The sequence below is a fragment of the Haliaeetus leucocephalus genome, unplaced genomic scaffold, assembly GCF_000737465.1.
Source record: "Haliaeetus leucocephalus isolate CR32 unplaced genomic scaffold, Haliaeetus_leucocephalus-4.0 Scaffold1, whole genome shotgun sequence".
NCBI classification, from domain to species: Eukaryota; Metazoa; Chordata; class Aves; order Accipitriformes; family Accipitridae; genus Haliaeetus; species Haliaeetus leucocephalus.
In genome coordinates, this window is record NW_010972437.1 from 22,793,299 (window position 1) to 22,820,471 (window position 27,173).

Sequence of the window (27,173 nt, forward strand, 5' to 3'; positions counted from 1 at the left end):
CATCCAGTAGACATACTAATATATGTATGACGTTTTGGAGAATGATGGACACAGCTCTGAAGAACTGTAAAAGGATTCTTCTGAAGTAATGGCAATTTCATAGATGTGACGGATCCAGCTGATAGTGTACTTGTATTTTTAAGAAAAGCTTTTCATTTCTTAAAGTAACTAAATCCTTATGTAATTAGCAGAGGTGCCCTCGTGGGTTTACTGTTAGAAAAATGAGGAATAAAGGATAGCTCAGTGTTCACAGTGGGGGTGAAGTTAGTTAGCAGTCAGAACCTCCTGCTGCTGAGACCTGTGTTAGGATCTGAGCTGTTTGGAGTATCTTGTAAAGGGTGGTGGACTGCAAGATAACAAAGTTCAGTGGTGCCAAATTATTAGGAATAGTTTAAAAAAAAAAAAAAAATTTCCAACTCTTTGCAGAAGAGCTTAGGTTCTCACAATACCAAGTAGCTTGTCAATATGAAAGTAGGAACTTGTGGGGTAAAGAACGTGAGGGAAGGAAAGGATGCGGGCCCAGCTATGCTGGAGTCATGCAGACTGTTGTAATGGGTTTTGAATTATCAGACAGGACAGTGGTTGGCTTGAAAATACTGGCCCTGTGCTTAACAGTATTTAAAAGTCAAATGATAGGAAAGGAACAGAGAATGAAAGAGGAAATGTTATTCCACCCTCCGAGTCCATTGGGTTCCTTCATCTTGTATCTTGTATGTGATTCTGGTTGCCCCATGAAGTGAAAGGTGCAGAAGTACTGCAGAAGGGCAGTGAAGATGATCAGAGGCATGGATGGCTTGAACATTCACGTGAAGATTCTTGGGCTTGGAAAAAAGGATAACTGGAGAAGATTACAATAGATATTTGTATAACTGTGAATAGCTTGAAAAAGGGAATGATTACCTTTTTTTTTTTTTCTCCAGACTTGGGTGCAAACAGGGGCATTTTGGGACGGCTGATTTGAAACAAATAACTGCAATGTTTAAAAAAAAAAAAAAGTAGTTATGGAACTCATAGCTACATGTTGTGAAAGCCAAGAATTTAGGAGTCTTAACAGTTTTAGATAGTTGTAAAGGATAGATCCATTGATAGTTAACAAGCACAGAGGTCCAAATACAACCGCTGGTGCAGAGTCCATAAACTTAATTACTTTTTGCCAGAAATTGAGAGCATATACCAGTGTATGTTATTTAAGAATGGTACTAGCATAGTTTTTCCCCAAGTATCTGTAGTCAGCTGCTGTTGGAGATCTAAGCTTAGATGAGTCTTTGATCTTAACTGATACGTCTGTTCATATGTTGCTTTAGCCACACTGTGTCCTAATCCTTGACAGTGCCATAAGGCCAGTATCCAGGCTGTGTTTATTACATGATGAAGCCCTTTCTGGATGATAAAGTACAGGGAGAGTTTTGCTCTCCTTCTAAAATGAAGAAAACTCATTAAAGTATAAATCCGCTCAGTACTAGCAAAGGGAATAGACTAACCCAATAAATTGGTCCTGCTCTATACTCTGAATCCTTTTCAAGTTTGCTGTTGTAAGGAGCATGTGCGTAGAATCAAGGGAAGTCTTTTTATTAGCTTTATGCATAAATATAAAATATAAATATAAAAATATTGCATTATGCTTCCAAGGAGTGAAAAGTACAGGGATGCATTTCTCTGTGTGTGTGTGTGTATGTATATATATTTTTCAGGTTAAAACTGAGGTCCATATGTGATAGCCAGCTATTGTGCTGTTAGAACTTGCTTGCTTTTAGCAGCATAGGCTGGCTGAAGCCATGTCCTGTATTCTGCTGAATCAATGTTTAAGGTTCAAAGCCGTCGCAGGCATTTGGGCAGCAGGTTACAGCCCAGTGTGGCTCTGTGGGTGCCGTGGGGTCAAAGCAGGTCCTGACCATGTCATGGCAGGACAGGAGCGTAGCTGATTCTTCAACGTGGGGCTTGCTGTGGCCTGGACCTTGCTCTGGTCTCTAACCCAGCAGCCTGGGGACCACTGCTTTTCTGTGATTAGAAAGTGCTGTAGTTTGTTTGGCAGGGTGGGGTGGGGGTGTTTTTTTCCTATTTAAAGGCACACAGGAAGTTCTCTTCACTGCCTGGAGTAATGAGTGCAAGGCAATGTACTGCCTGCTCCTGCCAGAAGACATTACACATCTAATTTTTTCTGTCTTGGCTGAGAGGGAGAGGCTGGATGAATTAAATCTCTTTAATCCCCCATCCTCTAACCACATCTGTTTCTACATGACTGAATGTGGCATGCAGGAATTCTTGAAACTAGCAGAGTCAATTGCACTCATTAGCTGTTTAAAATGTTGACCCCCCTCTCCTCCCCTCCAGTGTATAGTTGAGGTCTGTGCAGACTCAGAGCAAGCAGAATTTGATGTAGCTTTCCTAAACGTAGAACATCTCCACCGTTTTGTCGTCTTCTCTCCTTTCCTCATATAGTATTAAGTCGTCTTAGGGCATCATTTGGGATGTTAATGCCTCTAGTTTTAGAGCTTTTTACAACTGTAACTCCATTATAAATCACTTGATTTTATTTTTTTTCCTAGCTAGCTCCTTTCTCTGTTAATGCCATATTAAAACAAATTTCTTCTCCTTGAAGTGTTTGTGGTCCCAACACTACTACCTCACCCCTTAGGTCTTCTTACTGTGTACATTAAGTGCTTTGCTTGCTGTCTGGTGACTAAATATATGCTGCCTCTTGTGATAAGACAAATCTCTTCAATATTAGCCGTGCAAGTAGACAGAAACATAAATGCAATAAATGGATCCTGCCATAAGCTCTGAATCCTCCTGAGCCTTGCATTACTGAGATGCAGGAAAATGAGCTGAACTCCACTATCTGTTGATAAGCTGTTGGGATGTTGTACCAGAGCAGACCTACCAAAGGCAGAGAGGTTGGCAAAGGTCTCTGAGGCTGTTTCAGTGGCATGTGTCACCAGGTGTGCTGCTAACCTGCTCTTGAGAAGGTGGAGTACAAACCTAGGCTTTTAGATGGATATTCTTGGTGTGTGTTACTATATACTCAGCTCTGCTCTTCAGTCATGAGTTGCTTTGGCAAAATATCCCATGGGCTGAAAAAGGCTTTAATGAAGGTTTTCTTTGCTCCAACTGCAAGTAAGTCCACTTAGTGCTGTGGCAGCATCATCCACTCACTCTTGCATTGAAGGAAGCTCCTCAGGACCTCACTACATTAGTGGTGCAGCAGAGATCCTGTCTGGAAGTGGACATGTACCTACAAGCAATACCACAGAGAAAGCAACAGGGTCAATCTTATTATCAATTAATATGTATAATATAATTGAAATAACCAGGGAGCTGCTAAAGTCCTGTGTACAGCCCACATCAGTTAATATTTAAAATAGGGAAACGATAACTAGATGTGATTCAGGGTTTAGGAACTATTAGACAATGGGGCTTTATGTTTATGTTAGAAAAGATAGCGGATTGTGGTCTGGTCAATAAACCTCGAAGAACCGCTTGGAACTGCCAAGATCAGGGAAGAAGTAGGTAAAAGGTGGAGATTGCGACCACCAACTCATTGACCACCTACTCAGATGATACCACCTACTCAAAAGAAGACAAGAAAGAAGACAGAGTCTGCACACTAATTTACGTGAAGGGCAAGGAAGAAAGAACCAATCATTAAGGGAAATAACAACGAATATGTATTACTTAAGTATATAAATGTGGAAATTATTGAGACAAAGGGGTGCTGTCTTGAGACAGGTACCCATTCATGCACATCAATGAAATTAATTTGAAAATACCTCGACTCTGTGTTATTGGCTTGCATACTGGGTAAATGGACCCTGTTTGTGGGACAACACAGAATACCAAGTATTATGTTTCCTAGAGCACAGAAGTCTGAGGATAACAGTGATCAAGCCTGTGCTTCCCTGTACAGCTGGAAATGGGGGGCAGTGCGACTCTGCTGGAATCCATGGAGAGCATCTCATTGACTTCGGAGGGCTGGAGTTTCCCTCAGGCTCAGGCTGAAATCAGAACCATCAGAGAGTATTTTCTTATGATAAAGAGAATATCTGTGGTCTGCTGAAATGGATCATTTGTTGCGTGTCAGTTGGGTAAAGCAGTTATAAAGTATGCATGCGTGTGTACTCAGCTTGTTGAATATGGGAGCTGCAGAATCATAGGGTGTCATATTTCCCACTTGTCACATTTGCTTCTTATTATCCTACTTAAAAATCCCTTGAGTGCAGTTTCTAGGTAGATGGGTCATAGAGGGAACTATTGGTAGGATTTTTCTTCCTTTGGCCAAATAAGCAATTTGATCTTTAAGTGTGGAGTTCATTGCTTTTGTTCACAGCAAGTATCAGTGTGGCCTCCAACTAGTCCTACTGGATTCGTAGGTTACTTAGATATGGTGAAGGTCATGGGAACCTGAGCTCTACATGAAGAGAAATCTTTCCTGCTAAGCCAGGGAGTAGCTGTGGAAGTATTGCAGATCTAGTACCATTGAAAGAGCTCTCTGGCGGATCCTCGAAGCTACTGTCTGGTGTTGGTCTACTTCCACATTGTTTCCCCCAGTTTTGTAGTGGAAACGGGAATGGTAAGTTGGGATATCAGTTGTGAGGAAAGTACACACCCATGTATCATTTGGTTCTGCAATAGGAGATTTGTGTTCATCTGCATTAGAGCAGATGAGTATATAAGCAGAAAAGCAGAGGCTCTAATTGGATGGGGCTTGCATGACAGCATGGATTTGAGATTGGATGTCTCATGGTTTCCATTCATTTTGCTTTAAAAGCTTTTTTCCTTCTTTGTTACAGTCTATGGTGGCTTTTCTCAAGGATCCAGAAGGTGCTCCACTGTGGGAGGAAGATCCTGAAGCCAAAGACGTTGTGCATGTTGACAGTGAAAAGGTACATTAGCTGGATAGATGTTCTATATGTTTTATAAACGTAGAGGATGAAGGGAGTATGTATGTTTGTGTTAATAAAGCACCATTATTTCGTTTCTTTGGAAGGGAAGTTTAAAGCATCCAAACTGTTTTAAGTGACTTGAGAAAGTTTGTGGATTGTGATAACTATAAAGTCTCCTGCTTCCTGCCTTCCTCACCCCTGCAAGTGTTCATGATATGCCAGCTACATGGCAAGTATCAAAGCATTGTGGATGGCGTGTAAGAGACCTGTTTGTCTCGGGAAAGTGTAGCAGCTTGCAAGATGCAGTTGCTGCAGGATGCAAGTAGGAGGTAAAATGCTGCTCTTACAACTGCAAGTTGTCATTAAATCTTGGGTTCCCTCATGTGCCTGAGGAATTCTGGAGCAGAAAGGAACAGGATCCAGATCTTGAGTGATTTAACCTTGTACAGTAACTGTTCTCTTGGTGTTAAGTGGGAAAGCAGCAAATACAATGAAACTACCTTAAAAAGCCAGTGCCACCACAGAGCTACCTGTTATATTATCTCTAATATGATCAGCCTGGTCTTTTGTATTAGTTTTCTAGTCTATAGATTTTTAAAACTTTAATTGATTGGACTCTAGCTGGTATTTCGTAAAGGGCCTTTTCAATTTTCTAGCTTTCATTTTTAATATTAGAAACAGTTATTTTGACGTTCAGTTTTTGTAGGAAGATTAATTTTTAATGTTCACCCTCTGTGCTCTGTTACAAGCCTTCCAAGGCTTGCATTCAATTTCAAAACTTCATCTGGTTTCTCTATCATGCTGGTACTGAAAAATCTTTTCTTATAGCTTCTCATAGATTCAACAAGGTTTCATAATGTGGAAGCTGAACTTGGTTTGTCTGTTATTGTCTGACTTTTTGAGTTAGAGTATGGCTTTTTGGATGGGTCAGGGAAGAAAAAGTTTCCAGTCAGAGATTCTGCAGTGAGAATAAACCAAGCCATGCAACTTCCACATCTCAACAGTGAAGATACTGGTCTAGGAGTTTTAGCAGATACTCGAATCTATAACAAATTTTGCCATCTTCTTTCAAATTAAAATTGAGCAAGGAGAAGAAACTCAAGTCTTGTCTGTTAGGAAAGATGACTCCTCTACCCTCAGATAAATGATCCTGTACTCTATGAATTCATGTATTAACTTCTGAAGTTGTAACACAAGTAATAAGAGGTGTCCTTGGGTATAGGTCTGTTTTTATTTTTTTTTGGTTCATTCACTAGGAATTGAGAAGGCTTCTGAAGAAGGAAGACAAACCCCTTCTGATGATGTTCTATGCCCCATGTAAGTAACCCAGCATGTCCTGTCATGTCACTCTTCCTTCTCCACTGAGAGATGTCCTAATCTGACTAGAAGCCTCACCTGTGCTTTGCTAATACTATCTTGTCCCACCTTTATAATTCAACTCCTTGTGTTCTGCCTATTTGTCCTCAGTTTTCCCCTAGCTGCCGATCACTTGTATCCTAGTCTTGCCTTTTTCTCATGATGATGACTCTTGCTCATTGTTCTTTCAAGCAGCTGCTTTCTGTAATTTCTTTACCCGTTGTCCTTTCTATATTTGTGTTGTACAAAACAGAAACACTGTATGCTGAGTGCATAAGTGTTAATTCATCTGTCTGAGAATGCATAGCCCTCTGGCCTGTACGGAGCTGTAAGTGCAAACGAGTATTGCACATGCATTTTACTTTTGCAGTTTGGGCCATAGCATAAGACAAGCTGGTTCCACACAAGCGAAAGATCTCTGGCGGAGACCATGGAGTTGAAAAAAACCCAACATATTTGTTCTTCTAAACTGCAGGCAGAGGGAACAGTGCAGTGGTCAGGAGCAGGAATATCTTTCCTGCTTCATCCAGGAGGTACCCTGGGTGTTCCTACCCACATTGGCAGGAGTAACTTGAATACAAGTAGGATTTCATGGTGGGGGGCGGAGCAGGAAGGAAAGAGAAGGAGCACGTTGGAGTAATTGCATTTCTTTTGTGACCTTGACCTTGTATTGCTGCTATCTTGTCATTGCATTGGCCACTCGTTCCTTAATTTTGCAGATTTACAAATGCTTTTTTGTGTTTCCTGGTATGTGAGAGGCTTTCCAGCTCTTCAGAACAAGATAGTGTAGCACCGGAGTTGTTGCTCGGATGGAAAGCAGGGGAGCCATGAGAAAGGAATGAACATGTGACCTAAGCTAGAAAAGCTTCCCAGCACTGCCCTGATAGGGAAATTGATGTTAGGCACCACTAGCAATTTTCTGGCTGATGCTCTTTAAAATGGTGTCTCATGGCAGCATTTTCTGGTGTTTCTCAGGGTATTTTCTCTTGTAATTACTGCCTGAAACGCCATTCTACCTTTTTAATCTAATCTGAATACTGCCAAGATGGCCAAAATTGCCCAAGACTTAGTTTGATGCATCACTAAGAGAATGTTTTTTCTTTCAGTTAAATTCGTTGCAGCTCTGTGCCTTCAGACTCTGCAGCAGGATGGTCCTGTGTGGACTGGCATGGTGCATGGTTATTCCCAGTTGCTACTGCCTTAGCATCAGTGGGAGACGATAGGCCTGCTCTGCCTGTAAATCACCCCTTCAGGGAGAGTTCAGCTGCAGAGTGCTTTCACAGTTTACCTGTATCATGAATAATTGTTTTCTACAATTGAGTCTCTTCCTCAAATGTGCCTTATCTAATCCTTTGTTCTCTTTGAACCCTTCCCCCCAGAAACCCTCCTCCTTCCAGTTTCTCTTCATTTGAAGTAGCAAAACACCTGCTAGTCTTCAGTGCTGTAATACTTTTACTGCTTTCTAAACTGCTGTGAAGGAAGCCTACTTGTAATATTTTTTTTCTCCCCTCTGATTTCACAACTCTTAACTCCCTCATCTTTTATTTAACACATCAGACCTTCTGACTTGGTTCTTGTCCAATTTTTCTTTTCTTACTCCTGTTACTGGAGACAGAATACATCCAGCAGTTGCATTAAAATACTGGCTTTGGGCAGCTGAAGTTACTGGTTACATACAGGTGTTACCTTTCTTAACTGGGAGCAGCAAATCAAGGCTGGTCACTAAAGGAAATTCTGCTTTTCTTTACTTGTAAGGGGTGACTCAGGGAGGTCTTTGGCACGAGAGGACATCAGAGGATTTGTCTGGGAAGCTACGGAGAAGACAGCTGCATTATTTCTTTGCTTTTTTGGAAGCAGGGGCTTTAGATTTATTGTGGCAGATTCATAGGAAATGGGCTCTTTCATTACGTATCAGTGCAGAGGAAGATGAAAGCGACTGCAAACTTATATGTAGTTTCTTTAATATTTCAGGAATGCTTGGTCTGGGTAAAACAACTCAGAGCAAAGGCATGCTTTCCTTAGAAGATATTACCTGCCATTTGGAGACCATTCACTGTACTTTCAGACCTATATTATAAAGTCAGACAGCACTAAAGATGAAAAATTAGGTATACTTATAGGCATTCAGATTTATTTGTAGTTAACTCTGTCAGAGAAGACTCCTGCAGGAGACAATCTGGGTTTGGCAACAAAAAGGAGCAGTTTATAACATCATTGAAAACAGGGCTTTAAAAATGGAGGTGTTAACTTGTGGAAAAGCTAATATGTGTTTAATTAAGCCCCCCCTTTTGACACAAAATACAAGAAGAGAGAACAGAAGAAAACTAGTTTTTTGAGGTTACTCTTTTATGTCTGCACATGGATATGTGTGGCTTGACAGCATGCTGAAGAGTATAACCCAAAAATGCATGGGCAGGAGAGGTTGTAATGAAGTGGGTTTGGGAGTAACAAGTTTGAGGCAGTAGCAGAGCTGGGAATGGAAGGACTGTAGGGCTGATGGCTGGGTGTAGGAGGCTGGTATGTGCCTGTGCTCCAGAAGGGAGTCCAGGGAGTGGTAAGAGGTGGAAGAGGGAAAGAGAGGGAGATCTATAGCTGGGAGAGTTCGGGGCCTGAGGCTGCTGAAGAGAGAAGAAACAGAGGATCCACAAGATGGTGTTAACAACTTGTATCTCCTGATGTCTGTCCAGTGGTGTGGATGAAGCTGCAAGATGTCAGCGGGCCTCAAATGAGTGGTCCGTGCCCACCAAGAAATTGTCATTTTGACCAGCATTAATTTAACAACCTCACTGGCAATTTGAGCAGAGAGATCAAAAGTGGAAACTGCAGAAACAAGAGCTCTCTTTCCTCTGATTAGAGGATGTTCCTCCCAGGCATGCTGATGTGATCCTAAACCAGTGGCTGCAAAATCTGTTCCTCCTTTCTGGAATTTACTTTCAAAATTCTTGTCTCTTCACTGGAACAAAAATTTTGACTACTGTCCCGTGGTGGACCCAAGAGTTTCCACAATAAGTGTCTGGAGTGCTTGGGCACAGCTTCCTTCCTTTCATGCTGTCTGCACTCCTGCCCCTTCCCATGTGCATGCACGTATTTTACTTGGCAGGGGTGAAACCTGCTGCTTACAGGGTGATTTACTGCTAATCTGCTTAGCACTCCAGAGCATCACCAAACAGCTCTTCGTACACTCCAACTATACATCAGTGGTCTTCCTTACTCGCCGTTTGTCTTTTCCTCAGCACATAAAGCTATTGTATCTTACAACGGCTGTTGCTGCTTCTAAGTTATGTCTTCTCAATTAACAGAGCACTGTTTAACTTTTGATGTCTGTTTAATGTGTTTAGGAAATGCTTCTCAAATTAATTTCAAAGACTTGTTAAGCTGGGATGAACCTGAAGTACCTCCCCCTGTCCCTTAAAGACCAGAAATGCACAAAGCTTTTTTGTTTGAGTTCACAAGCATGACATCTTCCATTGACTTTTGATATGCGAGTTTCATCTTATGTTCCCTTCTGGGCTCAGCTCAGAGCCTGGGGAATATAAGATGGTGTTACTCTTTCCGAAACTGGGATGAGAAAAGAGTATGAAAATGAATAGCTTGAAAAACATGCAAAATTAGCAGCATGTAACAAGTAATATTCTTAGAAACTAATAATCTAATAATTATTTAGTGAAACACATAAAGAATTTTGTTCTAAATTTTTATTTAATATAAAAACATGTTGTTTCATATGGTTTGGAACATAGATCCTTTAGAACAGGCTGAATTGTTGGCATATTACTTACACAATTTCTTTTTTATCAGGGTGTGGTGTTTGTAAGAGAATGATGCCATCTTATCAGCAGGCAGCCACAGAACTGAAGGGTAAATATGTAAGTGAGAAGATAAGATTTATATGAAATTAAAAAAATCCTTTTAATGCACCTTTTTTTTTTTTTAGTATTTAAAACCACAACTATTTATTGAAGTGGGGAGTTTTTAAGCAAGTTGAAACAAAACAGAAATGAATGACTCTGTTCCAGATCCTGTCAGGATTCTCTCTCTTGGTTTTTATTCTTTTTAAAACTTTGGAGAATGAGGTGTTAACTCACTTGCCCTTTAGATCCAGTGTAGTTCTTGCCATGGAAAAACGGGCTCTGACACTATGTAGGTTTATGTTTAGCCTCTAATTTGTGTGTCTGTAGTCCTTTTGAGCTCATTTTGGTAAAGATAAAAAAAAATGTTTGCCATAATCGATTCGATCAGCTTGTTGGCCTGATATTTCATAGCAGGGTCAGGGATGGATGCCTTTATAGTAATAATTAATCCACTTTTTTAGTGGAGAATCAGTGTCATGGGAGGGGGGGGTTCCCTATGTTAGCTACCGATTGTCCTCCTAGCCACTAAGCATAAGCATTAATAAAATCTTACAGTTTTACTATAGCTCTGTCAACAAAGTTAGCATTCATACCGGATTGAAATGAAAGTAAGTTTTGACTGTAGTAAAATCCATCCACAGCAGTCAAAATAATTTAATTGCCTGTTTGTACTAATAAGGCGTATTGATGTCTCAAAGCAAGTCAAAGGCACTTCTCTAGTTAAGGTTTTATGTGCTTAATGTATAATTTATATGATACCAATAACACATGACTGACAAAGAAATAGGGTTGTTGTTTCATGGCTTTAGTTGGCTTTGGTCTGATCCTACCTGTTGGATCATTCACTGTTGAGTTTACAGGCTTCCTCCGGAGAGGCAGCACATGATGAGGTGAAGATGAAGCACTGCTGTTCATTGCTGGGGCAGCTCTGGCCATTGCTGCTCATAAGCACCGAGTGCTGTCAGACTTTCCATGTTTTCCCAACTAGTTGTTTCTCAGAAGTGTTTTCTCTAAATCCCTGTTTGTTTAGGGCTGAAATGAGTGGGAGTTGTCCAGATTTATTTAGGAGACTGTACAACCCTTGAAGATATTTTCAAGAGTGTTTTCATCTAGCCAGGCAGCACTTCTAATGCCATCTCGCCTTGGTGGAGCGTGTGCTGTGGTCTTTGGGTAGGCACTCCTGTCTTGCACAGTGGGTGCATTGCGAGGTGTGGGGTGGGCAGGAATTAGGAATGTAAAGAATCACCTACAGAGGTAGTGCCAGAGAGAAGGCATGCTGCAGAGCGCTATGTTCTCCTGCAGTTATCCTTTCCTTGTCCATGTGCAGCTTTTATTAAATTCAGACCAGAGAATTTAGACTCCAGATCTCTTCTACTTTATTTCCTTCCTCACTTGGAAGTGGTTTCTGTAGATCCAGACTAATCCTGCACAGCTGAGTGACAGGGCTGTGACACAGCTCTGAGACTGACAGTGCCTGTGTTCGATGCAGCTCAGGTCAGGGGTGCTTTTTGCACTGAAGTGTTTTTAGTGCAGGATCAGTTCAGAGGAAAGTCCATTTATGCCACTGCTACTTGTGTCTTTCACAAAAATCAGTTTGTTCATCTAAATTTGACCTAATTAGCTTCCTGAGCGGGATGTGTACACAGTTTGCCATCTCTAAACTTAACTGCACTGTATCCATCATAAATTATCCACAGGGTACCGTAGAGCAATGTTGACCTCCAGATCAGACTTTGCTGGAAAGTTTATGATTGGTTTGGATGAACTGAAAGGTTTGGCCTTTTAATCTGACATGTCATTAGCTGTCAGGATGTGCCAGGCTCAAAAGTGCTTATTGCTATTATATAGCAGGAAAATGAAATACAGTATTGCCTATTTAACAGGTCATAAAAATGAAAAGGTGAACTGTACCTGTTGCTGGTTGTTGTGTTCTCTTGGAACTGTTTGTTTTTAGTCCTGGTACTGTTACTTAGAGGAAGGCAAGGTGGCATTTTTAGTCTTACATTCAGTTTAGATCTTATAATTCCATTACACCCAGTGCAGAAGGAAAAAAGGGGCTCCGAATCAGAAGAGGATGGCTTATTTTATCCTTGGCACAAGAGATTCCTGTGGTTTGTGGATAGGGTGGGCTCTGGCAAGTGACTCAGAGATGAATTATGGGCCCAGTGCAGGGAGGAACTGGTGGTCAGCAAAGCACTTCAGCATCTCCTTAATGCCCATGGACTTCATGAGTGTGCCGGAATGGTTTACTCGGTAAAGACCAGCTTCAGTGTGCGCTTAAGTGCTTTCTTCCTTTGGGGCTTGTTTTTTTTTTTTTTTTTTTTTTTGTAAACACATGAGACTTGATGTGTTTGAGAATATATACTTGAAAACCATCAAGCTCCTATGCTTGTTTCAGATATCAAATAAAGGAAGCCTTTGTTTAACCTGTTCATTAAACTTGGCTCTAGGAAGGCTTCAAGTGGTGGTGTAAGGTATGAATTTTGGAGCAATCCCATCAAGAAAACTGTGAAGCAAGGGAGGGGTCACAGGAGAACAGGAACAGTCAGAAGCCCAGAAGACATGGCCAGCTAGGAAAAGTTCAGAGTCAGTTTAGGTTATAGGTAACTTGATAGAGAGCAGATAAGTGTTGAAATATGTCAAATGTCACTGCAGAGGTGAAAGGAACAAACTGATCTTCACATCTTCTATGGCTATTACAAGAGGTAATGGACTTAAATTGAAGTCAGGGTCGGTCAGTCATTTGCTAAAAGCAAATTAGCTAAACATCTGGCACAAACAACTTAGGTATAGAGGGAGGATCCTGGGTAGTAGGTGTATTTTGATGGTCCTTGACAGCCTGATATTACATAATTCTGTCATTATAGGCCAGCTAAAGCTGTTATTTTTGTCATTAAAAATGAATCCCATTGTAATAGGCTTTTTGCTAATTATGCTTCATGTGATGGATTCATTCTGGTATTCATACAAGTTACTGACTTGTATCAATCATTGCAGGCTGGGTGGACACAGTGCAATTGTAGCAGAGTTATCTGAAATGGCCTGGAATGCCCATTTAAGACCTAGGAAATCCTCTGAAAGTTCATAGCAAACATGAAATCTGGTAGACTGGTGTTTATGAGGGCATTAGTTAATGAACCTGGTTGTCGCTTTATAAAGCAACCACTGTGTCTTGATCCTATTGCATTTACCTACCCTCAAGTGGTGACACAGAGAATAAGGGAAGGGGAGAACTGGGTCTAGATAATATCATATGAATTAAGTGAGTCTGGTTGTTGGAACTACAAGGAGAATTCAAAGAAAGAGACTTGGCTTGCCAGTATAAACCCTATTTCTGTACTCTTCTCACTTAGCTTTCCTTTATCCTTTCTCAGGATAGGGAAGAGAAAACAAAGTATCTTTTTGTGACTTTCCAGCACATTCTTAGAAAAGGTTGACCTTCAAACGAGGATTTTCTGCTTTAAGATTTATGTCATGCTGGCTCTGAGCACATTTGGTTGGTCTGTGCAGTTTGCTGCAGTCAGGAACCTGGTATTAAATTCTGATGTGGTATTTCAGCTGGAAGGAGAAAATCCTGTTTTTGAAGGGGGAAGGAGGAGGGGTTTGGATTAAGACCCTGCTGAAATGATTTAAGCTGTCAATGCCATTAAACTAAGTTAATCATGAAGTGGTATCTCAGCAACTCACAGGTTGCAGGTTTGACAGCAGAATGACCTCTGTATGAATCTCATGCCCACAGAAACTCAGAATCAGTCCCATCTTCAAATTTTCAGGTCAGAAATTTTTGAATACAATTGGACAGGGCACAGGATAAGTTGCAGGGCACAGGGTAAGTTGTAGAAGCCCTGACCCTGAAGCTCAGTGTGAAGGGCTCTTAAGATGGAAGATGGGTTGGGACAGAGGGAAGGGAAGGGAAGGAGAGGCTTTTTGTTTCACTTGCTAGTCTGAAAAGCTACTATGCTTCTGTGCCCCTTTTGATATCTGTAGGACAAGGTTAATTCTTAATTCTCATTGCACCCTACCAGTCAGGTTAGTTAACATATTTAAAGCATGTAAATGCCATGTGGTATTTCCTGGGCTCATGGAAATAGGGCATGTTTTACTTTCACATCAAAGTAATGCTGATTTCCCCTTGCCATTCAGTAAGTGTATTTTTGAACTGGGATAATGCCAGTGCTTGGTTGGTTAGAGCTTCTGGACGTTAGCTGAGATTGTAAATTCATTGCTGGAGTTGAAACCAGAGAGATGAGGGTGGAACTTCTTGTGTCCTAGCTAATGTTTGGATGCAAACTAAGCCATGTACTTGCAGAAGAAGAAAAAAGAAATCTAGTTAGGCTTGTAGCTTAAAATCCAAATATGCAAAGAAGAGCACAAGTAGTATGATTGAGAGCATTCCCTTTAGGTATTTCTGCTAGTGGGAGAATAAAAAGAAACAGAGACACTTCCAGGGCAAGGAGGAGGTGACAAGCTGATTGGCATGTGCTTTCTGTGGACTAGACTCAAATATTGCTCTGTTTCCCCCTTGCACAAATTCAGAAAAACTTCACTGCCTTTTACAGAGATCCCCTTGCTTTACTGCAACATGAATGAAATCAGAATCTGCCCACAGCTAAGTTGTTTTTACTTAACTCTTTAAAAAAAGTTGTAATGTTCCTGCTATATTGTAAGAATCAATACGATTATGCTCTGTTTTTTCAGGTTCTTGCGGGGATGAATGTTTACTCTGCTGAATTTGAAAGGATAAAGGAGGAATACAATGTCCGGGGATATCCTACAATCTGCTATTTTGAGTCAGTTATGTTTTGCTACTACTTTAGAAATCATCATACACTCAAGTATAATTGCATATTCTTATCTTCCAGGGCAAGGACTAAACCTTGTTTTGTTGCTTTAACAGGAAAGGAAAGTTCCTGTTCCACTTTGAGAACTACGGTGCTACTGCGGCAGATATAGCAGAGTGGCTGAAAAAGTAAGGCATTGAACTTCATGCACTCCACCTTTTATGTACTCTTCATTATTTACAGAATGTAATGGTTTAGGAACAGCCATCTCTCCCTCATTCCCTCTGCTCAGAAGAGCAAACAAAACTACCCCGCTGAGATTGGCTAAACTAGTACAGAGAGATTGCCTAATGTTTGGTTTTTAGCATGCATGCCTTGCATTTCACGATTGCATTTTGTCTGTAATGGGAGACTGTGTGTGGACCAAAATAAATGCAGATGCACAGATCTCAGCTTCATTAAAAATGCCAACTTAAACTTCCAGCGATCTTGGGTGCCTGAACTTAATACCTTGCAAAAGGTATGACTTCTGTTGTTTTATTAAAAATGTATATATCAAGTGTGCAGTTCTCATTGGTTCTTCAGCCTTTAGCTGGAGCCTTTCAAGTGTCTCACAGAGCCAAACTGGAGATCAAGGCACCCTGGATTGCTAGTCATTTTTGCAAAGTCTGTGTTTCCTGTCATGACATGAAGTGGTGTAGAAAGCATCTTGTTCTACCTAAAGAGAGCTATTTGCAGTCATAAATATTTTGAGGGCTGAATGAGCCTATGGGCCTAGCAGTTGAGACAGGGAGACAGAAAAAGCGTGTGTGTGTATAGTTGCTCTTCAGCTGGTGCAAATCAGCACATTGTCAGTGAAGCCGATAGAGCAGCTGGAGAGAGCTGAGATAGTCTGGTGATGGAGAAATACCATTAGCAGTTAGCCCCAGCTCTTGGGCGTTATGTCATCTTTGTAACCCTCCCTTGTTTGCTGCAGCCACAGAAATAATCTTGAAATGAAGCTAATAAAAGGAAACGAATGCATGGGAAGGAACAGACAGTTGCAAACTATTGTGATAATATGGCTTAGCAAAATTGGCTCAGAATACATGTGTTTTACTGTACCAGTGGGGCTATGCTGAGGATGTGTGTGCTTGCAGGTAGCCCAGGGTCTTCAGCAGTGGTAGGCTAGGTGTTTCAGGATTGGGAACCCACGAATGAAACGACAGCAGCATTCCTGTTAGCAGCAGGAGATACAAACACTGCAGGCAAGTACTGCCCAGTGGATCAAAGAGGAGGAATTTAGTCATAGCCTTTAAGCCTCATTTAGTCCATTAAGCCATCAGATATAAATGATCAAGATGGCAACTCCAGCAATGCTGAGGAGATGATTAGCCCTTGGAGCAAGGATATGAATTCATCACCTGCACTGTATTATGCTTTGCAGTTTTGCAAGGATGTGGTTCTCTCTTGGCTACCACATATGAAACATTAGATGTTTGGGGTGGGTTTTTTAGCCCTGTCTGCCCACATAGTATCCAGATAATCCCTGTAATATGCAGTGCCTTTGTATCAGACCTGTGACGGCAAGTGAACACAACAGCTACTGGAGGCAAAGCAGAACAGCTGCAAGCTCTTTCCAATGATAATCTCTGCTAACAAGCCACTGTGGGCTTTGGCTGATATTTCAGCAGTCCAGAGCTAAAGACAGCTGTTTGTCCTCACTTAGTGTTAGTGCATGCTTATTAGTTTCCCAAAAGATGATCTGAGCAGTAGCCTTCTTGCCCCTTTTTTGTATAATAAGTACAACTTTTAAGGAAACCACGTTGAGAAATTATGCATACTTGGATTTTGCCAGTAAATGATGTTGCAATTAAAACCGTACATGGGGTAAATCTGCTACATGCATAATACTATATTACTCTGAGGAATCTGCAGTACAAGTAGTCAAATGGTATGGCAAGAGCTTTAGGAAAGCCAAAGAGTGTAATTAGATAGCTGCAGGGTGTATAGACTATATTTCAGAATAGTATAACATTAAAATTGTGTCAGAAAGTTACTTGGATGTGAGACGTTGCTCTGTGGAGCAGGGGCATGGCAGTGCCAGAGTGTATATGGCAGCCCATGGTGAGGAAAGCCAGTGCATTTTTATACTGTGCATGCATGTGCTGTCATAACAGATTCTTGAAAGAGAATCCAGCAGATATTGAGCCGTATGAAGTGACCTATTTTTTGTGTACACACTGCAGAAAAGCAACTGTTTTCTCTTCCCTCTCCCCCTTCCCTGTTTTTTCCCCTCTAAATGTTACTGGTAGAGTGCTGAAAGTGGTTGATGTATGCTAATTTTTGGGGGAGGGTATGATATAACTTAATTGCAGTTAGAATTATTTCAGTTATTGAAAGGATGTTTTCCATGTTCTTTCCTCTCAGAATAAGAGCTGCTAGTTTGGAGGGCTCCAACACCTTTTCTTTTACTACTTATTGAAGGTGCTTCTTTCTTATGCTGAAGTGTGCTAATGCATCAGTCTTATGGATACTTAACCTTTCTTATCTTCCTAATAGGCACTGGCTACTATCTTACGGATTTTCAGATGTTTTCATAAGGCAATAGGGAGAAACCATCATACAGCCTTACTCCAACACACAGCGTTGTTAACATGAGAGATGCTATCTTGTACATACCACAATTCTTTCTCTTTTTTCTTTTTTTCCTTTTTTTTTTTTAAATCTGATACACAGCTGTATTAGCCTAGGTGGTAGGCAAGCCAGACAGCTTCTTGCTGCCTTCAATAGCTGCTTAGTTTGTCTTGCTGTTTTTATGAACTCCTCTTGGGGCCTTCCTTAGCACCAGCTACTCAGTTAAATCAAGAACTTGTTCTCTGTTCTTAATTGAATTAGCTCTTGATAACTCTTCCAGAGTTCTGTCATTCTATTTTTGGTCTTCAGGCGTTGGATGTGCCTTGTCTCAGTTTTAAATGACATTTTAGATTTTGCTTGTTACTTCCTCCAGGCCTTGAGGTGCTTCTTACCAACTCCTGTGTAGGCTTATTAGCATGCACAGCATTTTAAATTGGGCCATTTGAATAAACATCCTGTGCCCTGCTTTACTAATTCCTTACTAAAATAGGTCATGCCAGGCCCTGCTAAACACAGCGTTCTCCCAGTGCTTTGTAGCCACTGTGTCCGTCTTCATCATGCTCTGACTACTCAACCCAACTCCCCTTCCAAATTCATTAAGTGTCATGGTGTTTTCTGGAAACCCTTCACTCTGCCAGGATACCTGCAGATTATGGCTCTCTTACAGGCTTGGCAACAAGCAAACTGATTATCTGCTAAACTTCTAGACAGTAGGCTTGTGGACGGGGACCTGCTTCTTTTTCTCTCTTGGCTGCTTGGCCGAGTGCAGCTCCAATCTTTGCTTTGATTTTGTTTCTTGGTTCGTTTATCACATAAGCAGCAGCAGAGGTGTGCATCACAGTTTTGCATAGATTGCTTAATATTCTTGGATCATACCCATTGCTTACATCAACAGAATTTGCTATCTGAATCTGTGTATCTTTCTACTGCTTTTTTTTATCAAATTAGGCTTTCAGCCTAGAAATGAGCAAGGCAGGATAAATGAGTTATCATCCGTTTGCCATTCCTTTTTCTAGGCAGCTAACACAATAATACATTTAATCAAAAATAGTAAATCTGCTTTCACCAGAGATGGGGTCACATCCAGACCTGTACTTTGCCAAAGAATTTGGGGAATTTTGGGGGTATTTAGAACTCATTACTGCAACTGGCAAGGATAAAATAGCTTCAAAGTCTGGCTCCAAATGTTCATATGTTTGGGTGTCCTTTATGTGAACACTGCTTTAATAAATAAAACATCAATTAGCGTAGTTTATTTCATATCTGCCAAATTCTCTTTTTAATGTACATTAATAAAAGCCAAGAACAATTGTTCAGCGGGATGATGAACACTGAACTGGTCCAGAGGAGCTTGGGTTCAGTTTCCAGATTTGCCACAGACTTGTCTTTTAGCTCTGGCTCTGATCCGTCAAAGATGGCTAGACTCAAGTGCAATCATAGTGAAGTCTGTAGAACATGTCAGTTATCTTCTAGGTTAAGCATGCAGTTGAGTAGCTTTGCTGAATTAGGTCTACAAGCCCACTGCCAAGTGAGGACGTAACGATGCTTCCCCAGGTCACAGGGTTGTTCAGGGTAAACCCGTATATTCCTGGAGAAATGGTCTGCATAGCTAGCTTGTGGTCCCAACAACGCACCTCCTTCTTTCTCTGTCAGCCCTAATCATGCTGTTGGTATTCAAGGTGACTGGTTAGATTCGCTGTTGCTGCTCACTACTTTTTTCTTTCATTTGCAATGGCTCCTGTGAACTACAAAGTGTGAATGCTGTGAAAAAGGGAGCATCTTGCTGAGGAAGGTAAAAGAGTAACAGAAGATGCATCTGATTTCTATAATGTAATACCCAAGCAGTCTGGTTATCTCCTCGCTCCGTCCCCTTCCATTGCTGATCTGTCCTCATGAGCTTCTTGTGGACTTTTTTTATTCCTCCTCTAGTTTTATCTGAGTTTCAGTGCTAATGAGTTCTGGGTGGGTACAATTGTGGAAGCTGTTCAGTAGGGTTAGTGCATCATACATATACGGACATCTGCACAAAGTGATTCCTTGCAGTCTAACTTGCCAAAATGACTGCTTAGCACCAGAGAGCTGCTTTTAAGCTGTGTCTGTTTGTCTTGTAGCCCACAGGCACCTCAGCCACAGGCTCCAGAGACTCCCTGGTCAGATGAAGAAAATGTAGTTTATCACCTGACTGATGAGGACTTCGACAAGTTTATAAAAGATCATTCATCTGTGCTAGTGATGTTCCATGCACCATGTGAGTTTGTTTTTTTTCTATTATTCTGTACCCTGAGCCAAATGCTTGCTAACAAAACCAATGATGATTGTCTGTGGAGGTTTCACAGAGCCATGAACACAAAGTCCAGGCTTTTCTTGTTTGTGACGATTGTTAAATACACAAGGCATGAAATATTTGTGAAGTTGCTGACTTGAAGTTTAGGACAGAGATGTGCTTCTGGAAGTGACACTTTGTAGGGTGAGTCAAAACATAACTGAAGAGTGTAATGATGCTTAAATAGTCTGAGGACTCATCATTTTACAGCACGATTTCCTATTTTCAGCTCGTGTTCTGTGTTGTTTGCTTTCAAAGCAGAACTCTGTTTGATTGAGCAACTCAACCTGAGAACTGTGAGCTCCTGAGTCCTTGCTCATGGCTGCTGATGTGTCATTTTGAGCATTTTCACTCCTGTGACATGGTTTGTTCTCTGACAGTGGTAAGGGGTGATGGTGATTACATATTGTGCTGAAGTATGTCAAAACTTGATCTAAGTTCAGAAAGTCCCCAGGACTTTTGAAAACTAATGCAGAGCTGGTAGTGATACTGTTTGGCTGAGAATGCGTTGGGCTGATTTTTTTTTTTGACTTGAGGTTTTAGCTTGAGCAATAAAATGCAGCGAGTTGCCTTCAGAAAGCTGTTCCAGCCACGTCGTCCTCCTGTACGCTGTTGGGTACAAGAGTGCGTTAACCACTTAGTTCACTTAGGATGTAACTTGTTTCAGCTACATAGCTGGTTCTACCAATTCTTTGTGTCTGCGATGGAAAGTTCAGGCTCAAATCTGCTATGTTGGGTGATACACAGCTTCTGCCTTCTTTCACTGCTGTGCTGGCAGTTGCACTTGTGTGAGATGTTCATCTTCATGGGCATAGATTTGGAGGTTAGGGCTCTGGAGGCAGGCTGTGTGCTCACAGCTGAACAACGGAGGGTCTCGGCACAGAGGCTGAAGTCCTGCTTCCCTTTAAGCCAGCAGCAGTTAGCTCCAAAATGCCTTTTTTGAAGGTCTGCTTATAAGACTCATTTGAAAAACATACCATAATGAATTTATTTTGCCCAATGAAATATCTGGGATTTGATCCCCTGAAGCAGGTGGCTGACTGCTGTTTTGTCACTGTGTTCGCTGGATTATTTGTACTAATAAAAGTGGGACTGGAGATTAACGCCTGGTCTGAAAACCAAAACACAAGTAGCAGAACTGATGAAGCCTGGTTTGCTCAGGAGTTATCCTTCATTGCCCAAATCCTTCCTTCCCCTGATTTCCATGCACCCCAGTGTGCAAGCGACAGCATGGGCTGCTGCTCCTTGGGAGCTGTACGCTTGCTGGTTTGGCTGAACAACTGCTGCCAAACAGAAATGTAACTGCTGAGTTTCCTTCCTTTCCCTCTCTGTGCACAATGGCTTGGGATAAGTGTCCTTTCTCTCTAGCCCCAGATTTCTGTATATTTACAGAGATTTAGTTGTATTTAAAAGCTTTGCCATTTTTTGAGTTTGTAAATGGGCAAAGGAGTCCAGTCGTGTTTGGAAGGAAGCAGAGGGGGAAGAAATGGACAGTTGGCCCTGCAAACCTTATTCCTTTAGGAAGTCAGATTAAAAATAGATGAATACACACAACTACAATCAAATTTTATAGTAAATTCAAGTTAGTTATAAATCTGAACAGGGCTCTCTTCAGTTTTTTTTTTTAATATTTTCTAAAACACAAGTAATACAATTTTTGGGGTAATGATATTACGTGACCTAGATGAGGGGCATTTCCAGCTAGGTATGTTTTGTACTGAGGGGTATTCTGTGCTAAGGTACAGCAGTACTTCGGCAAATGCTGTTTTAGAAGTAAATCAAATGCCTGAATTGGGCTGTTGCAATCTCCTGATAACATGTTCCTGCTGCTCAGAATTGGGATAAAGAATGTTCCTTGCCAGAACAACTCCATTTTAAGTACAACTTGAATATTTGGGGCATTTTATTTACATTCAGGTGGTAGTGGTATGCCTACGTGCAGAATCCAGCTTGTACGTGTGTAAAAGTCTGTGTTTGTAAGAATCCTCTCAGGGCATCCTCAGCAGAGAGTGTAAGACTTGCAAACTAATTAACGACAGACAACTATCATAAACAGTTATCTCCATGATTAAAAGATCTTCTCCTAGCACTTCTTAAATGTGCTAATGGAGTCACCTTATGAATATTAGGAGGTAAATTACTCCAGTAAAAGAAGCAGTAAAACCAGAGGACATCTTACTTGTTTTAACCTTGGTAGCTTAGGATGAGAAAGTTTTTTCTAAAAATTATGTATTAATAAAAAAAATTGTTGAAACAGATGTACAAAATAAGCCCAGAATGGAGGACATACTTCTGTGTAATTAAGAATAAGCAAGGGGATTTCAACACTGGCCTGGAATTAGCAAGTACTTAAAACCCTGTGTTGCCATGCAGCATACATGACTTGGGAGTTTTTCTAGCATACTATCCATCTTGTGTTCATGAGAAGTTCTTTTTACTAGAGGGAGGAACTACTTCAGTGATGCTTTAATTGCATGGTCAGATGGCCAATGCATTAGTAGAGTGTAGTATTGAAAGATGTGTTGGGAATTGCAAGCTTTTTATCTGCACCCTGCCCACCTACACACCCCCCCACTCTGCTGAGTGCTGAAGATACAGCTGAACCAAACACATCCTTGGTAAGTACCTGTGAACTGCAGAATTAGGCACTGTGATAAATGTGGCCAGTTGGGTCTCCATACCTATGGCTACTAATGATCATCCCTGTGGACCGCAGTATAATTATTTACAATCAGTTGCACTTACTAGCCCAATTAAAGGCGTCAGAGCATTTTGTGTTAAGTGCACCCTAGCATAACTAGGTTCAACTAGAGCAGCTACGTGGAATTTAAATACATCAGGAAGGTCTGCAGCATGCAACTTGCACCTCTTGCTGTCAGAGACCTTATACCTTTACTGCAATAATTTAGCACAACCATTAAACAGAAAATGTGCTGGTTCCAGTCGTTACTGCTGGCCCTGAGAAACGTGGGTGAGTGTGGGTGGGCAGGAGTTCATCCTGCTTTTGTTTTGCAGGTCACTAGGGACATGAAGCAGGATTTTTAACCTTCTGAAACTCCGTTGTAAAGCCCTTAAGAGGATGTTCAATAAATCTGAATATTTAGCATAGGTAAACAGTGACCCAACCAGCCAGGAGTCTGAAAGCTCTCTCTCTCCCCCCAGCCATCTGTGAAGGGTGTGCAGTGTCGTGCTCCTTAATCAAGCACTTTGCTGAAATTTCATAATTGCTGGTGGTGAGTGTAGTGTTATCCTGAATATATCCAGACTGGAGTCTTGCAGACATCTGAAGTGTTTTTTCTCTGTGTTGCTGTTGGACCCAAAACCTTCAGTTATGAACTGAGATCTCCTGCACTATACAAAAGAACAAATGAATGTCCCTTTCCCCCAAAGGTTTTGGAGTTTTTGCTTGGGTTGATCATATTTGCTAACATGAGGTAGCACAGTTACGTTAGTGGGCCTATTTCCAAGTCTGTAACAGATGTATTGCACCAACCAAAGCTATTTCTGTACCTTAACATAAATAAAGACACCTGTGCTCCTTATGATAGTCTTCTAGGAATGAGAATAAAGACTCCATGTCTTTATGTGCTTCTTGATATCTGTGCCTACAGCTGATCGATTTATTTAGGTGCCCAAGACAACAGCTGAGTTCTGAATGTCTCTAAATATGGGTTATGCTGCCAGTCAAGTGTTGTTAAATGCTTTAGCAATATGGGGACTCGCTGGGACTTAAAATGCTCCTGAGTCACTTGAGCACAAAAAAGCCCTGTTTATGTTTTCAGTTTCCCCATCAAACTGTTTGGGAGTCAAATGCAATTTTAAAAATTATTCTGTCTGAAATATTTGCCAAATTAGTGCAGGTTGCAGTCTTTCTGACTCAATTTTCTCAAAGGAATAAAAACCCCATGAATTGCCCTCTCTACATTTTTCACAGCATTGTTCTCCAAAGCACATCTCAGAGTCTTGCACAAAATAAACCTAACCAAGTCGCTGATAAGTCAGTTCAAATGCTACTGAAAGGTGTTTAAAGTCTAGGATTGAAATTAAAGTCAATTCAGAAATGGGTTCTAAAAGTGTCTGCTTTTCATGCAGAGGAGTTACTTTTCATTATGTTTTGTTAACACAAACGACATTGCGAACATTTTAAAGTGTACCCATTCTTGCAGCCTCATGCAGAATAATGTCCTGGTGCCACCATAAGCTGTATGTAGCCTCTTTCTGTATGTTCAGCAAGCATAGATCTATGTAGTCTCTGATGCTAATTAGCGGTGATCGTCAGTCACCTCTGATGGTTGCTTGGGGTTGCTTTTCCTCCATCTCATGCCCCATTAGCCATAGTGAAGTCTGTGGTCCAGTACTGATGCCAGAGGTAACAGGGTAAAAAGGCGCTTTGGCTGTACTGTTAGTGTGAGTGTGCCTTTGCTTTTTAAAGGATTAAACTATTAAAATGTTTTTCCTGCAACATTTCTTCCGTGTACATGAGCTTAAATTCATCTTAAACCTGTCTTCTTCCCAGCCTTCTTCATAGTACTTCTTCAGAGACTTTATATAAGCTGTAGTTGCAGGACTTAAGGCTAGAAAAAATGCCAATACCCTTTGTGGGATGTTGGAGCCATCATGGTTTTCCTCCCTTGATAAGGAGGGAAGGCAGGGTAAATGCAGCTCCCCCCCACCCCCCCCAATTTGTTCTTGGAAACTGCTTTGGAGACACAGCCCTGCTATACCTTTTCTTGCTCCCCACAATAGAAGGGAGGGCAAAAATAAATCTTGAGATGATAAAATGTCCTATAGTTTTGATGTGTTGTTGAAATGTCCGTGAAATTCCTTTCCTGTCCTCAGATATTTTCTCTCCCTTTATAAACCAACCCCATAAATTACGCAGTTGATGCTTTCCAAAGCCAACTATTCAGCTGTGCAAGTTTTTAATTGCACAGGGAGCTGTTTTATCAATTCAGCTTTGAAAAACAGCGTTTCACACCCTTCACTCCTTGCCTCCTCCCTCTGGTGCATTAAACCCCAAGGTTTTAAGCCACTTTGTGGACTCATCATTAAGAATGCCAACCAATTAGCCCAGTACAAGATGAAGGCCTCCAGCATCTAACCAAGCAACGGACTTGGATCTCTCCCTGCCAGCGCACCATCATTGGTTTCAGTAGACTTGTTTTTGTTTCTTACTGCTGCATGTGGTGAGATTAGGATGTAGGAATCCATTGCTCACGTTAAATATAAAGTAAAGCAAATCCAAAATGTGCGCACAAAATCAAATCTGTTTTTTTTCTAACTGGGGTTTACAACTATAAATAAATAAGTCTCCCTTTCAGACCCCCACTGGTTCCCTATGAAAGCTCCTTGTGAAAGCAGGCTACCATTGCAGTGAGCGCTAATTGGTACGTCTGTTGGCAGCCTCAACAGAAAGGCCACAAGTTGAAAAGGCTGAAGAATTAATTTACTGTGCAGCCTGAAAAAATAGCCTTTCTAGCACAGGTCAGCAGCGGCCTAACATTGGCAGCCTGTGATAAATAAATAAATCCTTAAGTTTTTCCATGTTAATTCATGATTCAGTCAAGGATATTTTTTTTAAATGTAAACCAATGCACTTGCACAAGTGGAGGTTACAGGCTTGTGGGTTATCCAGACAACAAGCAGCACTGAATATAGAATGGATGGAAATAGCCTTTAATTTTTGTCCCTGTTGTATCTGACATCTGTGATTTTTAAAATAAAATGTTGGCTGTGCTTAGTGGCTATGTAGAGAGCTTTTGGCATCTGCATTCAGATACACAGCCTCTAGAATAAAGACAAAAGGTAGGTAGCTGGGAAGCTGTTCTTATTAGACCTGTGCTAAGAACCTTCTTGATTTATTTGACATCATCTAGTGGTAGCTCTTCATAAGAAGCTTCTGCTTGTCTCTGTTGATGGTATCAGTTTAGTTCAGGTGGAAAATACTCTTTCATCACTAAAGGTCTGCCTTTGAGCCTCAGCCGTGGCACCAGCCAAATCAGGTGTTTTGAAGAGAAGCCGTACATCTGTCTGGTGTCCTCATGGAGGGGTCTCAGGTAGCTTCCCAGGAGGAGCATCAGCAGCTGCAGTAATAGCATCTACTCTAGTGTTCCTCCACATCTGCACTCTGCCGTTATTTCCACTCGTATAATGTTGATCAGTCCTTCGTTGAAGATAACTGTGTGTGAGAAGAGCTTATTGAAAGCCAGAAGCTGCAGAGAAGAGCCATGTTTTCAAAATGCACTTCAGTTGTGTGAAATGGCAGGGAGTTGGAAGCCAAAAACTTGGCAGGATGTAGCCCTCGGTCAAGGGTTTGCTTTAGAGTTTCCTGAAAGGTCTTTATAAGCTTTGACAGTCCAACCTCATGAATGAACTCTGCTTTTTAAATTGGACTTTCCGTACGGGCAGTGCGTAAGAAACAATTGTGCCTGTTATTCAGTGATGCTGTAGTCAGAAAAAAACGAAGGCAAGCTGTTCTGTGCTGCCTTGGCTGCAGCCTGAAAGGATTACTGGAAGCTTGTAGTGTGTAAGGCTGGTCGTGTGTTTGTATATTTGGAAGCTTGGCAGATGCCATATCCACATGATATAGCTGTGTATGCTGGTCCATGGGACAATACACAAGGAGGCATCCATTGCTTGCTGTGGGCTCAATCTTGTTCCTACCAGACGCTGCGAAAATGTTCACCTTGCTCTTAGAGAAAGCTTTGAACAAGGCAAACTTTCTGGACCATTATGTAGGCCACAGGCAGTACCTAGCTCTGTTGGGTTTCTCGGTAAAACAGTGCAGATGGCAGGATGGGCTGTTGCAATGCCCCGATCACTGAAAGATTGAATTGTGCAAGGGCACCGGGATGGTGAATGTTGCTGTTTAAGAGCATAGACAGACGGGTGAAGAGATCCGTTTCAGTTTCAGCATTGCGTTTCCTGACTCTCTACATCCCCTAGGTGCCTAACTTTAACATTGCCTTAGCGCATTTTTAATGAAACGTATAATAAAATGCTTCCCTGGACAGCTGTAAATTGTGCTGACTTTCTGTTCATCGTGTGTGTGTACTTTCTAGCTGTACGTTACGGGCAGGCTCCTGGAACAGATATATCCTTCCTATAAACTAGTTAGAAACAGGTAAATTCTTGGCTCCTGAATCTGCTTCCACTGAAGTGAGCAAGTTCTGACTGTTAATTTCAGGGAGGAGGAGGACTGGGACACTCAGACTAGTTTCATCAATATTTGAAAGCATGTAAGTCTACAACAGGATGTTGCTTGATATTACATATATTTGAATATCACCAAAAATCTCAGGGAGTGTAGACAGTTAAGTGCAACGACCTGCGTCATTAAACTAATTCCAGCAATGATTTTCAGTGG

General features: G+C 41.3%; 1 protein-coding gene across 1 annotated transcript in view; it reads left to right on the forward strand.

The window, feature by feature from the left end:
• The window catches only part of PDIA5 (protein disulfide isomerase family A, member 5), a 90,422-nt gene that overhangs the window by 20,020 nt on the left and 43,229 nt on the right, over positions 1 to 27,173 (forward strand). Inside the window, exons 5-10 of the mRNA XM_010568786.1 lie at positions 4,788 to 4,880; positions 6,137 to 6,197; positions 10,035 to 10,102; positions 14,786 to 14,877; positions 14,985 to 15,056; positions 19,596 to 19,732. Of these exons, the coding sequence (XP_010567088.1) occupies positions 4,788 to 4,880; positions 6,137 to 6,197; positions 10,035 to 10,102; positions 14,786 to 14,877; positions 14,985 to 15,056; positions 19,596 to 19,732 (523 nt within the window). The remainder of the gene's footprint in view (positions 1 to 4,787; positions 4,881 to 6,136; positions 6,198 to 10,034; positions 10,103 to 14,785; positions 14,878 to 14,984; positions 15,057 to 19,595; positions 19,733 to 27,173) is intronic.